Source organism: Marmota flaviventris, chromosome 11, assembly GCF_047511675.1.
Source record: "Marmota flaviventris isolate mMarFla1 chromosome 11, mMarFla1.hap1, whole genome shotgun sequence".
Taxonomy (NCBI): Eukaryota; Metazoa; Chordata; class Mammalia; order Rodentia; family Sciuridae; genus Marmota; species Marmota flaviventris.
In genome coordinates, this window is record NC_092508.1 from 88,648,077 (window position 1) to 88,666,544 (window position 18,468).

Genomic DNA, 18,468 nt, shown 5'->3' on the forward strand with positions numbered 1-18,468 from the left:
TGTCAATATAATATATTGAGGCTTTCCCTGGCTATCAATCCTGTGTCATTATTAATAGTTAAAAAAATGATCTGGGTTTAAAAACTCAGTAGTTTTCATTCACTTTACAAGATTTTATTTTCCTTTGGATACTTTCACCAACTATTGCAAATCATCAAGTATGACACAACAGTACTAAAAGAAAGCCCTGACTTTTTCTCATAAAAAAACCTTGAAAATCTTAAATACAAAAATTATTACAGAAGAAAATGTTACATATTTGTACATAGATATGTAGATATTATATTGTTTCTTAATTTTAATCACCTTTCATATTTGTATGTATCTTTGAGAGGCAAAAATTATCATGCCTCTGGTTTATCCTTTCAAAGTACCTTTTAAAAAATCCAATAATAACCTGAATGTTGATGCTACATTAAATATGCAAATGATGGAATAGATGACGGAACATCATAATTTTGCAGTATATTTTTTAATCTGAGAAAATAATACACCATGAAGCTTTTCAGCAATTTTTTCTTAGTTGCAAGAATGTAAAACTATAATGACTTGAAGTATTTTATTTGTAATATTAATGATTCAATAAGAGTTTAATATCATAAAATTTGGAATAAATAATTCTTTTCATGTAGTCTATAAAGTAAACCTTTGATATAGAATGCTACTGTTAACAGCTATTTTCTTTGGACTATTTGTTCTAAGATTTGTACACAATTGAAATTCAGGATAGTGTTAGAAAGTAAAGGCAGATTGAAATGCTAATACATCTTTGCAGAAGATGCTAGAACAAAAGAAACAAGAGGCTCCACAAGATTAGGGCCATACAAAAGACTTAATTTGAACTCGTGCAATTCAATTGCTACTTGTCTGGGGTTGTTCGGAACATTTAATACTGAAAAGTATGATGGAAATAATATGAGCAAATAAATTCTTTATGTTGTAATTTAGTTGCTGTGGCCTAAAACTAAATGTTAGTTTATATGCTTGTTTCTATAATGGGGAAAACCTTATCTCCTTTAATACTAAATATCCATTTTCCTACTCAAAATAAATTAAATAAAAACTCTTAACAGCTTATACTTTTTGCAGTGGGTCTAGTGATGAAAACTGGTCACTGTTCTTTTCCTGTAGAGGCATAAGGAACCTAAATTATTAGAGTTTTCATTGAGGAAATCTAATTCTGTAACCGTGAACAAGTCAATTCTCAGCTAAATGGTGCTTGATTTCCTTATTAATACAATCAAGACAAAATATCTTTTCATGTTTAAAGTTCACATAAGATTTGAGTAAGGATAAAACTCACAAGAAAGAAACATCTAGCCCTTTAGGAAGGAAGATTAGGAAGAATAAACAAAATAAATTTCATAGAAATTTAACAGTAAATATATGTAATTATATGAGCCTATGAGATGAAAAATTCTAGGCAAATATGAGGATGTAACTCTACAGTGTCTTGCTGCTAACCCTAAGAGGCAAACAGTTTTGAGATATTTGTGTTCTACACTCTGATCTTCCCAACTTAGAACCAAGCAAAAAGACAAGGAGGTAATATCAACTTGCTCTGGCTGTGGTTTACAAATAGACTTTTTTCTAATAACTTCCTATTCTAGCTAACTAGTCATACTAACCAGGTACTAAGATCAGAGGTCTCCCCACTGCACAATGAAACTTTCATATATATATACACATGTAACAATTTTTTTAATCATCTTATGTTTCCAAAATTAAGATGCTCTGCTGGGCTCTGTCCTGTGTTTGTCTGGTACAGAAGTCCTTACATTAGTTCCATGGAGGAAGAGAGTGATCAGATGAGGTCTCCCTTTACCTGTTCTTCCTTAGCTCCCTACCTCAAGTATCATTTCTATATTGTAGGTTACTAATATCGCCTTTGATAATGTTCACCATCCACAACTAGAATCCAAATTAAATTGTTCAAGGTCTAAGTAGAGAGAACAAAGGGACTTCTGGAACTCAGAAGTTCAAAGGACCTACAGGAATTCAGCTTCTAGAGCTATCATATTCACATAAAACACACCTTATAATGTATTTGAGGTATAGCATCATTGGGGAAAAGTAGTTTGGATATCAATCACTACTTTGATGTTATTAACTTTACTCTGTAAATTTTAGTTTAATTATCTATAAAATGGAGATATTAGTATATAAATTTGGGAATTTAATGTGGATAAAAGGTTTATATGCAATATCTCATATCTCAGCAATTCCATCCTTACTTAAATACTGCAGAGCATTCTTATACGTGTTCTAGAAAGAGTGCAAGGAAGTTCATAAACCATTGTTTGTCATAATATAAAAAGTTTGGAGAGAGCTAGGCACGGTGGCATCAGCATGTAATTCCAGACTCAGAAGGCTGAGGCAGGAGGATCACAAGTTCAAAGCCAGCCTCAGCAACAGCAAGGTACTGACTAACTCAGTGAGACATTATTTCTAAATAAAATATAAAATAGGGCTGGGGATGCGGCTCAGTGGTTGAGTGGCCCTGAATTCAACACCTGTTATTCCCCCCTGCCAAAAAAAAAAAAAAAAATTGGAGTGAGCCTAAATCTTCATCAAAAGAATAATGAATGAACAAATACAGAATATTCATTGCTAAAATATTATATACATATATACAGATGTTTGATATGTAGCAGAATGAAATTTAACTCCTATCATTCACAATGCACAAAACTAAACTCAAAGACAATCAAGGACCTAGGGATAAGACCAGAGACCCTAGAGAAAAATGTTGACCCAACTCTCTACAATGTGGGCTTACGAACTGACTTCCTTAGCTAGACTCTTAAAGTACAAGATATAAAGTCAAGAATCAATAAATGGGATAGTAGCAAACTAAAAAACTTCTTCAAAGCAAAAGAAATAACAAAGAACATGAAGAAAGGGTCTGCAGAATGGGAGAAAATATTTGCCATCTGCACCTTGGATAGAGCATTAATCACCATGATGTACAAATAAAACAAAAAACAGCAAAAACCAAATAATTGGGCAAAGGAATTGAACAGGAACTTCATAGAAGAAATACAAATGGTCAACAAATATATGAAAAAATGTTTTTTTGAACACTTCTAACAGTTAGAGAAATGCAAGTTAAAATTACTCTGAGATACTATCTCACCCCAGTCAGAATGGCAATTATTAAGGATACAAGGAACAATAAATATTGGCAAGGATTTGGGGAAAAGGTTCACTCTTACTTTGCTGGTGGGACCGCAAATTGGTGGCAACTCTCTAGAAAGTACTATGGATATTCCTTTGAAAACTTGGAATGGAACCACCATTTGACCCAGGTATCACACTCCTCAGCTTAAGCCCAAGGGCTTAAAATCAGCATATTATAGTGACCATATAATGTTCATAGCACCTTAATTAACAATAGCCAAGCTATTGTACCAAACTATGTGCCTTTCAACCGATGAGTGGATAAAGAAAATGTGGTCTATGTACACAATGGAATATTACTCAGCCATAAAGAAGAATGAAATTATGGCATTTTCCTGTAAATGAATGGAACTGGAGACTATCATGCTAAGTGAAATAAGCCAGTCTCCAAAACCAAAGGCTAAATCTTCTATTGATATGTGGATGCTAATGCATAACAAAGGAGTGGGAGAGTTCATTGGATTAGACTAAGAGGACTGAAGGGAAGGGAGGAGGAATGGAAATAGGAGACAGGTATAATTAATCAAACACAACTTTCCTATGTTCATATATATATGAACATAGGAATATATATATATATATATATATATATATATATATATATATATATATATATATATATTACAGACAACCAGTGATACTCCACTTAACAGTCACAAGAATGGGATCCCAATTAGAATAATTATACTCCATGTATATATAATATGTCAAATTATACTCTACTGTCAGGTATATCTAAAAAGAACAAATAAAAAATAAAAAGAGAAAAAAAAAGATTCCTATTCAATGTAATAAAATGTTTTTAGTATTTGTTCTGGATAGTGAATGCATAAGAAGTTATTTTCCTCTGTCTTCCATATTGAATTCCAGCTCCTTGCAACATCACCAAAAAAAACAAACAAACAAACAAACAAAAACCAATTACTAAAACAAAAGACTTTTGTTTTGACAAACCTGAGCTTTCTGAGCTTTCTGCTTACAGTGGAGGGAGACAGTAGGAACTAAGTCTTAATAGAGTCTCAGTGTTCAAACAGTAATTGAGATTTTGAAGTCTGGTGTAAAGCAAGTCTTTCAAATGGAGCTGGAGCATTGGTTAGAATTAAGTAAGGATCAATTTATAATATTTTTGGATTGGTGAACACACAAAGGAGATTTTTAAGAAAGCTGATTCAGAGAGCCGTGAGGCATGAGGTGTCAGTTTTTTTGCTATAAAGGTTATGGACCTTTCAGGAAGTTCCTGAAATGAGCAATAATATTGTCTACAATCTTTATCTTCTTGGGCAAGAATTACTTTAAGTAGGAAAGTTATATCTTTGAAGACAGTAGAATAGTAAAGCCATGTTAATGTATAATTAGCTATGGTTTTGGATTTTATTCTCATTTATAAAATGAAATCTTTGTTTCATGGATCATTTTGTTGTCATTAACACATTTTAAGATGCATCAAAACATCCTTTGTAAAGAGACTTGTACACCGCTGTGTTCTTTACCTCTTCTCTAAAACTATTCCACAATAGTCAGCATTCCAGCTGAGACACAAAACCAGTCCTGTGTGTGTGTGCACTACGTTGTAATCATTTAGTTTATGAGTTCCTGGAAACTGGCCAGACATATCTGTAATTCTTAGACCATCTGAAGGATAGACTAGAAACTCTCAGGAAGGTGCTGAAACAATCGACCATGAACCAAATTTCTTCATGGATACCTAAGTTCTTTTCATGAAGCCTTTCAACTCATTGAGTTGGGCTCATTCAGAGATTTTGATGTAGTTTATTCTATACCAAAAGGCCTTGCAGTGTGTAAAATAGATTAAAACCATGTTTCATAATAACTTTTTTTCTCAGTCCTGAAAACTGAACCCAGGGCTTCATGCATATTAGGCAAGTACCCTACCAGTGAGTGACATCCTGGCATTTTTATTCTTTTTGTTTTGAGACAGGGCCTTGCTAAATTGCCCAGACTGACCTTGAACTTGTGATTCTCCTGCCTCAGCCTCCTGAGTAACTGGGATTACATACATGATCCACTGTGCATGGCTATATTTTTTTAAGTAATATTTTCACTGTGTGTACCCAAACCATTTTTTTAAATAGATTTAATAATTTGTATTGTTTACTAACCCAGACAAAATACTGAAATAATTCAGAATGTATCCTCCATTTTTAAAGATTTTTATAAATAGTTTTTAAGACATTTTTAAAGGAGTGAATAAAAGTATGATTTATTCATATATTTTGGTTCAATAAGTTTGTGAACATATGCTATTTAGAAAGAATACTTACAATAGAAATGTATATTGGTGATCTATAGAACTATTTGAAGTTGTGATACAAACAGTTGTACAAAATAGTTTTTTTTTTTTTGCTTCTATGTAAATTTAGATTGCTATTTAATGTACAGTCAAGATTAAGTCTCACAAGGACACACTTTCAGAAGAGTCCATGTCGTGGCAATCCCAAGATTCTTTCAGAATTATTCCCATGAGAGGATTCCTAAGATGGAACTTTATAGTACTATAAATGGCATATGAATATGTGAAAAAATAAATACAAATTTGTTTTGCAGTTATGCATGCAAATCATACTCATGAAATACTTATATACATTTATCACCACATCATTTAGTAATTATAATTTTATTTATTCATTTAAAGCAATTATTATGATTATTATTTAATGATGAGTTTGTCTGGGTGAGTGAACTCTGGCTTAAACTGCCTGCCTACTACATTCTTTAAATGATTTCTATGAAGAAAATTAGGTAATTAGAAAAGGAGGAACCATTGCTCAGCTGAGTTTCTTATGGATAGTGTTGTATTTTTAATATTATTATTTTTCAATAGAACGTAATGAGAAAGCAGTATTCTGTTTAGTGAGGTTGGGGTAGTAGTAGCTTATAACATTTTTGTTGGTAACTTTTTAATATGACCTGTATTCTCACCATGAAGCCACACATCTGTGTTTGCATGCACTTACTGTGAGATCTCTGATTCTATAGAATGATGAGCATTTGGCAGCAAAAATAATACAATTATATTGTGTACTTTTTAAGTATTTACATTATGTCAAATGCTTGCAAAATGCTTTGCTTTAATCATCTCACTGCAATCACTTCTAGGAGGATTTTTTTTTTTTTTTTAATCTTTCCTTTATAGATTCAAAGTCCAAGATTCATTGAAAGAAGTTAGTTGCCCACAATGAAACTTGGGATTCAAATACAAGTTTATATCTTCCAAAGCCGTATTAAAGCTTAGCCATTGTACCATGACTAGGCTCATCATAGTACCAGTAATAATTTGACCTCAAGAAAGGATCAGGGAATAAACCTGATGCTCTTTCAAGCATGGAAGGTGGGAAAGAGACAAATGCAGGTACCCCTGAATAAATGGAGGTTCAATGAGGACACTGCATTCAGCTTTTCTAAGTATCCAGGAATATGCAAGAAGCAATTTCACCTCTGTGTCAATTGTGCTTCACAATTAATTATTTCTGATTCTTTAAAAGCTAGTTTTAAATGGCTATGTCACTGACACACTGGACTTTTTTCTTTTGTGGAATTCTTTTTCCTATTATAATTCACTAATTTTCTTTATTTGCTTTTTTTGGTAGATAGTTTTATATTTATTTTTATTTTTTTTAAATTTGTGCACAATAATTATACATAATAGTGGATATGTTGTTACACATTTAAACATACATACAATATTACAACATAGTTTGGTCAAATTTCTTCCCTGGAACCTCCCTTTTCCTTTCCCTCCTCCCTCTCCTAGTCCTCTTCCTCAACTCTATGCTTATTTGTTGTTAAATCCATACATGTGACATACTTAATATAGAAATGCATCGCAATCTTTTCAAAATTCTCAACTTGGCATTTTATGAGTATTTGTCACTAAAGATTGAGTAATTGTTGCCTTTAGCAACTGGGGCTAAATAACTATGTTTCTGTTAAATACAAATCAGCATTCCAGTTATCCATTATTGCACTAAATATTCACAATTAAGATTTATTGCTCCGTCTTGGATACATTAAGTGCTTGGAGCAGTTTACATAACAGAAGATTTTAATTTACTACTTTAAGCAATTTCCATGTTTAAATGTCTTCATATTATGAATTTTATCCCTTAAGCCTCATATAAAGCAACTTGGGTTGTCAATCAGCATTACCCTACATGACTTATTCTTAAAGATCTAGAGTACTATATATTTTATTTCTTTAATAGTCACCTTTTACTTTTAATATAATATCAATAAAAAATTATTTGTTTACTTAACCTTCAAGTGAAACTTTTTAAATTCTTTAAAGCATTTTTTTAATTTAATTATTCCAACTTGTATGCTAAGTTAGTACATTTTAAAATATATTCAAGGATAAGACTTGCAAGAACATTTTATCACATTAAGAAAATCTAAGGTGTGTCTCTGTTTAAAAATAATATTTATAAATTTCCAAGATGTTTCCTTGCTTAATATAACAGTGTTCTGTTATTTATATGCAAGTACTACCATCATAGTGATTTTTATTATTTAGGAAGCACACTCAATATATAAAGACATGTAAATTGATGAAAATGTTAAGAATAGATTTCAAAAATAGCCAGAGGACTTAACAAGTAATTTATAATTACACATGCATGCATATAACTAATTTAAATTTATGATGTTTTCATCTAACTTCAAATGTTAAGTGAAATGAAAGGCTATTTTTAAAAATGGATATAAATTGTATACTCAATATGAATCACAAAACCTTCAGATCCATCTTCAAGAAGGTCATTGTCCAGTGAAGGAAACGTCACAGATAATTACAGACCTTTAGTAAGATCTTTAGTAGAGTAAAATAAAATGAAAATACTTAATATTTTTCATGTGTACTATGTGCTAGACATCATAAAGATAGTATCAGAGATAATGTGAACACAGAAGAAATAAATTCTTTGTGGGGAAGAAAAATAATGGAATGAGTTATAGCCAAATTAATGGTATTTTGAAATTTCAACAGAGCCTTGAAGAAAAAAAAAATACTTCTGTTTCTAAAAATTACAGATGAACAAGGGGTTTTCCTTTTTTTTTTTTTCTAGAAGAAAGGAAAACTAGGCATAAAATGCATGAGATAGTTGTTATGTGTAAAAAACTCTGAAATTTTCCATATGACTAGGGAAAAAGAAGGGAATGTTTAGCATTATATTGTGAATTTTAAAATATTTGGCATAATACAGTGCTTTTAAAATATTTTGTACCATCTTACTTATCACGCAATAAAACATTGTCTTAGTAAATTATAAAATTATAGATATTAAAGGTTTTGAATGTTTTTAAAATACAACACTTCTCCAGAATCAGCTTGATATTGATTCTGACCTCTTCTCCATTTTTTTTTTTTTTTTTGCATATGTTCTTCTCACAAGTCACATAATTTTTTGACAATCACCAAGTGCTAGGAATATTGTTTGTAAAATGTCTTACATGGGAGGAAGGAAACGATTCTGAAATCTTAGCTTGATAAGTTAAGCAACAAGAATCAGTTTATGAACTTAGCTCAGTAACTGTGTGTTGTGATGATTTCTTAAAATAGGGTGAATTGAGAAGGGTGATTTCAAGGAAAAAATAGATCAGTTCAAGATAAGGGCAACATACTCAACTAAAGGTTTTTAAAAATGAAAACATGTATTCAGATTTTGTTTCATTTTCTTTAGTTGTAGATGGACACAATACCTTTTTATTTTATTTATTTTATTTTCATGTGGTGCTGAGGATCGAACCCAGGATCTCGCATGTGGTAGGCAAGCGCCCTACCGCTAAGCTGTGACCCCAGTCCTTATTTGATGATAATTTTAGAGTTGCTTGCAGTTATTAAAAATAATTCAGGATTTCTCATGTGTACCTTATTCAATTTTCTCCAATTAGAACCATAGTGAAATACCACAACCGAGTTATTGACCATAATTCTATCTAAATTTCATGTTTTCTTATATTAATTTCTGTGTGGTTGTTTAATTAGGCTATACAGTTTTATCATGTGTGTAGATTCCTGTGTCTACTACTGTGATCAAAATCCTGAATAATTTCAACACCATATGATCCTTCACATTTCTATGCTGTGACCTCATCTATTTCCCTCCTGTACTTAACATCCACCTCATTCTTCTCCACATGTCTGTCTCCAGTTCTTGTTGCTTATCTTGTCACATTAAAAGTGTTTTATTAGTCGAACCATACAACATGTGACCTTGGTAGATTAGTTTTTTTCATTTCACATATTTCCCTGGAGAGTCACTGAAATTATTTCATGTATCAATAATTTGATTCTTTTTGTTGTTGAATAATATCCCAAAATATGAGTGCAGCACAGTAAATTTAACCATTCTCTTACTAAAGGACAGCTAGATGATTCTCTGTTTTGACTATTACAAATAAAGTTATAAACATTCATGTGCAAGTCTTTTCATGAACACAACTTTTCATTTATCTGGGATAAATTCCTAGGAGTGCAGTTGTGGGGTCTGATGGTAATAGCATGCTGAGTTTTATAAGTCATTGCCAGATACTTTTCCAGAGTGGCTGTACCATTTTTTTATTCCCAGAACCAGCAATGTGTCAGTGATCCAATTTTCTGCATCCTTATAATCATTTAGTATTCTAATTTTTAATTTTAGTCACTCTAACAAGTATATAGTGATATCTTACAATTTGTATTTAAATTTCTTAAGATGTTAAAAGTTTTTTCATGTGTTTTTTTTTTTTTTTTTTTAAATTGGTGTATTTTCTTGTGATGATATCCTTAGCTCATTTTCCAATTGAATTATTATTATTTTGTACCAGGGATTGAACCCAGGGGTGCTTACTTACAAGCCACATCCCAAGCCCTTTTAACTTATTATTTGAGAAAGAGTCTTGTTAAATTTCTTAGGGCCTTGCTAAGTTGCTGTGCTTTGAACTTCTGAACCTTCTTCCTCAGCCTCTCAAGATGCTTGGGATTAATAGGTGTGCACTACTGTACCAGGCTCCAGTTGAATTTTTTGAGCTTAAATTTTGATAATTCTTTTGTGGACACTTGTCTATTATTGATATGTGAATTATAATTATGTTTTCCCAGACAGAAGCATATCTTTTATCACCTTTCACAGAACAAAAGTTTCAGTTTTGATGTTTGTTTTATAATCAATAAATATTAATTATCAATTACAGGTATATTCAGAGAGATAATCACAGGTTTTCAAATAGGATTTTACCTTAGGATGGAAATATATTTAAAAAAGAAAACCTGCACTGCTAATAAATAGCTAATATTAATTGAGTGCTTTCTATGTCCTGCCCCCTGCCCCATATGAGGCTGCTGTTCTTATTATAGCCACCTCACATGGTGAAGTAAGAGTGTACCCAGGCAAGCCTTCCAGAGGCACATAGCAAAGGTAATGATAGCAAAGGGTGATGCCTTATATTATTTGTGTTCACATCAGAGAGAAGCTGGGGGATGGAGCAGAGAATGCTTAGATTTCTCAGTAGATCTATTATTTGACTAACAGAATGTAAGTATTCTCAGGAGTTATTCAGCATTTCTTGAGAAAATAGTGAATAGGCAGTTAGATGCATGGTTTTCCCCTGAGAAGTAACTATCCTCTATCAGACCTAAAATTCAATATCTCTCAAATAATTCTGCCCCAGGAATAACCATGGCATTCTAGTGAACTCTGAAAAGATCTCCATTTTCTAGTATCCAGAATACTATAATTCTTTTACAGGTGTAAAGTGGGATGGAACTTTTTGGTATATCCTCTCTTTTTTTTTTCTTTTTGGTAAATATATTTTCAGTGGCCAGTTTCTATAACTTTCACAATCCCAGAAGCTAAAGGATTTGTTTTGTACTTAAATTTTTAAAGATAGCAACAACAAAAATAATATTTAGAAGACTTTGATGTTATTTATATACCTATTTGGAGGACTTGAAATTAATCATCCAAATTTTAATGTCCACAGTATATCTTCTTCCTCACATGAATCTTTGCTGTTCCTCTTTTCTAAAGCTCTCACCATTATAATGCTCTTTCTCTCAAAATTTAAAAGACTTATTGAGCTTACTAAAAATTCAAATTTGAAAGATTATAAAAATATGCAGTGGTTAAAAATAATTTCTTCAAATTTTTATTGTAAAATTACTTAAGAATAAAAAAAAAATACTGATGCTTAGGGCCAGTCCAAAACAGTTAAATTATAATTTCTAGAAGTGGGACCCAAGGATCAGTATATATGAATGGTTTTATATAATTATAATTCACAGATAAAGATGAAACTTTTGAAGTAAAATTTGGTATGTGATGGAAAATATTTGGTCTTGCTATCTTTAGAAAGCCTCAACTTTAAATAAAAATACCTTTTAAATTTAATTCCATAAATTTAAATAAAAATACATTTTAAATTTAATTCCATAATACATATTATATTGATCTGACTTTGAATCACTTAAAAAATGAATTAGCCACATAAAATAAAGTCTTACTTCTTAATTGTAACACAATTTAAGGTGTTTTTAGTAACATGGGTTATATAGCTAAATTATCTTATTTAAAACCATTATGTAAATATTCCTTATATAAATTTGCAAGTTATTTCAGTTACAAGATAAACTACATAATGTTAATAAATTGAATGTTCTAAAAAATAAGCTGATCTGTTTAAAGCAAAATGTTCAAATAAAATAATATATTATTATTATTAATAGCATATATTAAAATAGTCTTTGGCTTAAAGTAAGGAATGTAAAACTTAAAGCATATGGATTAAATATGTTTTTATAAGAATACTAAAATGGGTTTACAAAGTAATTTGCCTTTTAATAAAGTCTTTTCAATTTAGATGATGACTTCTTTCTTGTTTCATTCAGTTATTACATTGCTTTATCTGTATATCCTTATCTCATAATCAGATTCAGATGATTTTAAAAATTAATAAATATGTCTTGAAGAATAAAATTATATTACTACTGGTATATTCTTTATATAGGTCCTATAATCATTTGTAAGATTTTTAAATCTCAATCACTCTAAGGCCCTCTATCATAGAATTATACTTCTTTGCATAGGATCAAGGGAATTTTTAGAAATTTGCTCACATTTGACTTATTTTCTCATGGCTATTGAATTAACATTTTTAACATGGCTGAGAAGTTCCAATTTGCATTAAAGAACAATTAGTCCACTGCTTTGTGATTTATCTTTTGAAATATTAGCACAACAGAGATCTGATCCATTATTATTTTAATATATGTTCAGTTAATTCTTCAGTATTGATGGGACTGAGCGTATGATATTAACAAGGTCAAAAATCTATGATGTAAAAATATTTAAACCAATAAACTTTATAAGTATGTGCTTTTAAACATGCATATATCAATTAATATAAAGCACATTTTTATCAATTTCTTAAATTTATAGTAATTTCTTAAATTTATAGCTTTGTGGAGGATTTCAATTCTATTTTATAATCTAGGGAATAAATGTACTCAAGAATATTTATAGGTAAAGTAATATATTTAACAGGAGAAACTATATGGAGTTCTAGGTAACACTTATCTCACGCACATAGAGATTAATATAGAAACTTTAGATGTGTTTATTTTGTGAATTACAAAACTACTGTTCTAAAACTATTCACTCTTCTAATTGATGTAGAAATTCAAGCCATACTAGGTGGACCAATTGAATTACTGCTGTTTCTTTTCTAATTGTCACAGTTTCTGGTTACAAGTAGTCCTTCAAAAATTTCAGTTGTGAGCATAACTTTGCTAGGGAGAACTCCTTGAGATAATTTATAATTTTCATAATGAACTTAATTAAATAATCTATTTACTCTATGCTCATGAACTGTATTTTCTCTTCTAGGTATCACACTAGACAGTGATAATAATAAACTGACTTTGTCACAGCCACTTTCCTGTGCGCATATGTGGTCCAAAAGCAAAGCAGTTGAGTAATAGGCCTTGGCGATCTCTGACCCAATATCTGTAACTTCCCTGTTCTGTTTAATTCTGCTTTAATATAACATGAGTTAGAGAAGAGAAACTGCAGGGTATTAGGTGGATGATAAGGTTCTGACACTGTAGGTTAATTTGGAGTGAGATATGAATGCACACTGTCTTCCGAAAAAGAGGTTAATGTAACTTAAACAAATGTATTCCCTAAGAAAGGTTAGACAAGAATATTAATTTAAATAATCCAGCTGAAAGAATATAATAGATAAGCTTATCAAAGTCAGGGGTAAAGCTAAAAGTATAAAAGCAATTCCTCTATAACGACTGGCGATGGGTCACAAATCTGACTCTTTGGTTTCTTTGCAGCAAAAGCAAAGAGAGAAATATGGCCAGTTAAAATTTTATATTTTGCACATATGGTTTTTCCTGGCATGGAGCCCTGAAAGAAATTTCTCCCAGGGGTCCTTGGATAAAGAGGTCATCCTATAATATACTGCTTTCCGACACTGTATCCTGGGAAGTCTAACAGGTTTCCTTATGTCTACTTCTTACAACATCTTTCATTCAAACCAAAGGCAGAGTGCCAAAGCCCAATTCAGCAAAGAACATCAAGGAGGGACAAAAACAGAAATCTGAAAATGCAGTTGTCTGATGGTTTAGCTTGATTGAGAGGTACAATTTAGAATACCCATGGGCATAGATAAACCACGTAATTTTAAAGGAATTCTCTATAAATATATATGTTCATTCAACTCCTGGCAAAATTTGGCAACAGAAATGTATGATAGGTCAAGATCATTGTACTGTCATGTGTAACTAATTAAAACAAAACAAACAAACAATATATATATATATATATATATATATATATATATATATATATATATATATGAAATATTGGAGTTGTATTTTTTGCAATTAATCTGTAATACATATATTCTTTATTTCTGATAAAAGATGAAGTTGTGATCGTGGCTATTAGACAACTAAGCTAAAGACAAAACCAGTTGCTTCTTAGAAAATTTAGTGATCTGAATTTGGATTTATCTACTACATGAAAGGGTGCATCAAGGTGATTTAGGTAATTGCAGAATAACTAAACTTTCCCTCATAAAATTGAATGTTAAAGGTTTTCACCCTCATGGTATTACATCAAGCAATATGACAATGGTAATTTTTATTTGATTTTATTTCCTTAGTATTTCCTTAGTAATTAAATTTAATTTCCCTCTCTTGTCATTGAAAAAATATCTAAAAACTATATCCCTGCAATTTCTAATTATATGCATTGTGATTTTTTCTGGTGAAGCTTCTAGTCTTCTATTAGCAAAGCTTATCAAAAATCAGGAAATAACTGAAATAGTCTATAAAATTGTTGGATTATTTCTACTGGTTAAAACTGGTTGGGTAAATCAGTGCCACTCTGATTTGCAACTCCCTGTAGATAGAAATTAATTAGGCTATGTTTGCACATCTCTGGGTGCAATTGAACCTATGTGGTTTTCTCCAGTCTTCTTTACTTCCTTCTTCTCTTTCCTTTTAATTTTTTAAAGAAAGCTATCATTTGTGCTTTCTTCACTTTATCCTTTGAGTGAGTGCCAAGGAACTTCTTGTTGGTTTTATGCCTCGGTACTTGTCCACATATGCTTTTACAGAGTAGTTCTGGGTCACAGAGGCCTACATGGAACCACAGAGATATTGTTATAATGTGGATTGTGATCTTGGTGAGCATGCCAATAATACTGTAGATATGTCCTGAGAATACAGATTTCTTAACTGCTTTTGGTACTATTCTCTTATCTGTAATATGGAGCTGTCAGTCCTCTCAATGTCACAAAACTTCTCTGATAATCAATAGACATACTGGTCAGGGGCTTATAAAATTATCTTTTCTATCCAATTAAGACAGTATATCACTATTTTCCTATTAGCCAAGTTTTAACTTTAAGGCAAATATCTGAGCTTTTAACTCATTTCTTCCCCACAAATCTAGTGGTGCTCAGTGAATATTGCTATTCAAGTGATTGCTATTATGTTTACGTTGTATAATTTAATTACAGGTCTATCGATAGACTATGTGGAAAACAAGCTTTATTGGATCAGTTCGGGAAATGGAACCATAAATAGATGCAACCTGGATGGTGGTAATTTAGAAGTAATAGAGTCAATGAAAGAAGAATTAACAAAAGCTACAGCCTTAACTATCATGGGTAAGTGTAATGATTCTATAGCTAGGATGCTTCTTATTGATTGGAGGTTGATTAATTGTGACCTGTTAAAAGCTTGGGAAAGTTACTGCTGCATTAACACCAAAAACACATTCAAATTGCAATCTTTATGAGAAGTTCTTTTTTTTTTTTTTTTTTTAGCTTTAGAAAACAGACTCGTAAGACTACCCAGATTAGGAATTTAGTGCTGCTAGCAATACTAACTTTTTACCATGATTGGTTCTTGGCTTACTGTGACTGGTATTTTTTGATGGTTCTTTTCTGGCTGTATTGCAGTGTTCTGAAGAGTAAGAACCTTGCATTTTCATCATAGTACAGTCAAATTTGCTTCATTTTTGTTTTTAAAGCATAGCTTCATCCACATAGATAATTTGAAAAATAAGGGAACAGGATCAATTTGACCAATGAACATAAGTTAATGAAATTATCCTCTCAACCCAATAATTCATCCTTAACTTTAGAAATGAACAGAGAGGTTTTACTGATTTCAGTTTCATTCCCGTGCCTTTTGTTCAGTTTTCAGGAAATAAAGGGGCCTGGAACATAAGTGATCAGGAATCTAAAAGAGAGGAATGTTTTCCTTAGAACAATTAAAGAACTTCTACCATATTGCATGGGAAACCAGTTTTTGAAATGCAAACTTTAAAAAATAATAATAATTTGCATTTTTAAAAATATATACAAGTGAATACCAATAAGAAATACTCTTTGGTGAGGATGGCTCTGTTTTTGGCAGGCTTTCAGCTAAAGTTCATGGTGAGTCAGATATGAAGACTAATATTTTATATAAATATCAATAGTTACATTTTGTTACAGGATATCAGAAAAATTTCTTTATATTTGCAATTCCTAATGTTGTGATATAATCAGGATAACTTATACTACTATCAAAAGTCAGTTCTAATATATTTTTAAGTTTTATTTATATAGATAAGAAATTAGATCTTTTAATTCTATATATCCTATATTCTGCAATTTTAGCCCTTTGACCATTTCCCAGATTTAATATGAGCTTTTTGGGAGGGGAAGTTGGGTAACTAGGGATTGAACTCAGGGCACTCAACTACTAAGCTACATCCCCAGCCCTATTTTGTATTTTATTTAAAGACCAGGTCTCACTGAATTGCTTAGCACCTTGCAGTTGCTGAGGCTGGCTTTGAACTCATGATCCTCTTGTCTCAGCCTCCCAGCCACTGGGATTACAGGGATATGCCACTGTGCCACACTAATATATGCTTTTTTTTTATTGGTAACAATTTTCAGTAGTATATGTTTATGAGTAACTAGTTATTAATGGAAAAGGGTGAAAATTCATTTTCATAATCATTAACAATATCTGGCCAAAAGTAAAAAAAAGTTTGGATTAAAAAGATTACATATCTTACACAAAAATTTGTGTAAGAAAGAATGAGTCTCCTTTTTTATTTTGAAGGAGAGAAAATGTATATATTAACTAACCATTAATGGCTCAAGTGATCTCTATGTCATTTTTATAATTGGGATGTACAGATATTAACTATGTGTGCCCATGTTACAAAGTTGTGAGAATTGCTTGTGAGAAGTATGTGGAAATACTTTTTTAAAAGTTTAGTTCTGTGCAAATGTATGATTTGAAATGCTATGCCCCCTGGTTCAATCTGTGAAGCCCTCTCCAGTTGTATCTCAGTGGACATTTTCAGATGTGAGATGTGATGCTGCAGCAGCTGTTTCAGTGCCTTTTTTTGTTGTTGTAGTTTTTTTCTAAATTGCTCTTCAGCTCTGTTTCATGAAGTTTTTCTTTTCAGTTTCTTAGAACCTAAATTTTTAAAAAATAGTTTTTCTCCTCTAGATGAGAAACTGATGTGCATAAATCAAATCAATTTAATTAATTTAATTTTTAAAATATATATATATATATATATATATATATATATATATATTTAGTTGTAGTTGGACACAACACCTTTATTTCACTTGTTTATTTTTGTATGTGGTGCTGAGGATCAAACCCAGGGTCTCGAAGGTGCGAGGAGGTGAGCACTCTACTGCTGAGCCACAACCCCAGCCCCAATTTAATTTACTTTTATTTTTAGTCTTTGGGCAATTCCTATGCCGTTCATTTAGCAATATGTTGACATTATTCTCATGTGTGTGTCCAGAAGCTACACACACACACACACACACACACACATATTGTAACTGATAGTTGTGTTATTTTAGAGTAGTAGTTTATTTAGAACTGTTCTTTAACATCTATAATACTATTTTAAAAATTGTGTTTGTATTTTATTCAGCTTTGCCAAATTAACAAGAACATTTATTTTATGTGTATTTTTGCATACCTTAAACCACTTGAATAAAAATAAACAGATTAAACTCAAAAAGTGGTTGAATAATCACATTATGTTTTCAAAAATTGAATTCCATTATATTTTTGAAATCAACCCAAAATAGCAAACAATCTAAAATAACCCAGTAAATTACAGGAAACCTGTTAAAAGTCAGACAAAACATTTCAAGGATATTCGTTGAATTTTAGTGAATATGTGTATATTATATATGGTGTGCAATATATAGAATTTACATATGGAAGTGTATAATAAAAATATCTATAAAAACCATGACCTTGAAGAAAAATGTAAGACTTTATTAAGGTTTATTTCCCCTAATATGAATGCTAAGACTCTGTTCTAATGAGGAAGTGAATGCTAACTTTACAGAACTTAATGATATGAATAGTTTCAAAAATGGATCAGGGAGTCCTTTTTAGCAAAAAAAGAAAGTCAGATGTTTTTGCACACTGTCAGAATGGAAGAGGGTTTGGGTGAAATCATAATGTATATAATGTGACAATGTTTTGAATCTGATACAGCATCAGCTGTTCATGGGAACCTGCTTTTGTACAATTTAAAATCTATAACAAGTACATGGTTATATATACATACTTCCCTAGGCCACTACAATGTAATTAAACCTAAAAATGAAAATAAATACAAAAAAAAATCTATGAAGGCCTGTACTGCCAACATACTACCTGGATATATCAAATACTTCTAGCAGTTCAGGTGTTTAACATATAGAGAACACAACCAAAGAGAGATAAGGCAGGAATCT

The 18,468-nt window shown here is 31.2% G+C and overlaps 1 protein-coding gene across 1 annotated transcript in view; it reads left to right on the forward strand.

Moving 5' to 3' along the window:
* Lrp1b (LDL receptor related protein 1B) overlaps positions 1–18,468 on the forward strand; it is a 1,514,976-nt gene that overhangs the window by 916,103 nt on the left and 580,405 nt on the right. The window contains exon 32 of the mRNA XM_071619306.1: positions 15,208–15,357. Coding sequence (XP_071475407.1) covers positions 15,208–15,357 — 150 coding nt within the window. The remainder of the gene's footprint in view (positions 1–15,207; positions 15,358–18,468) is intronic.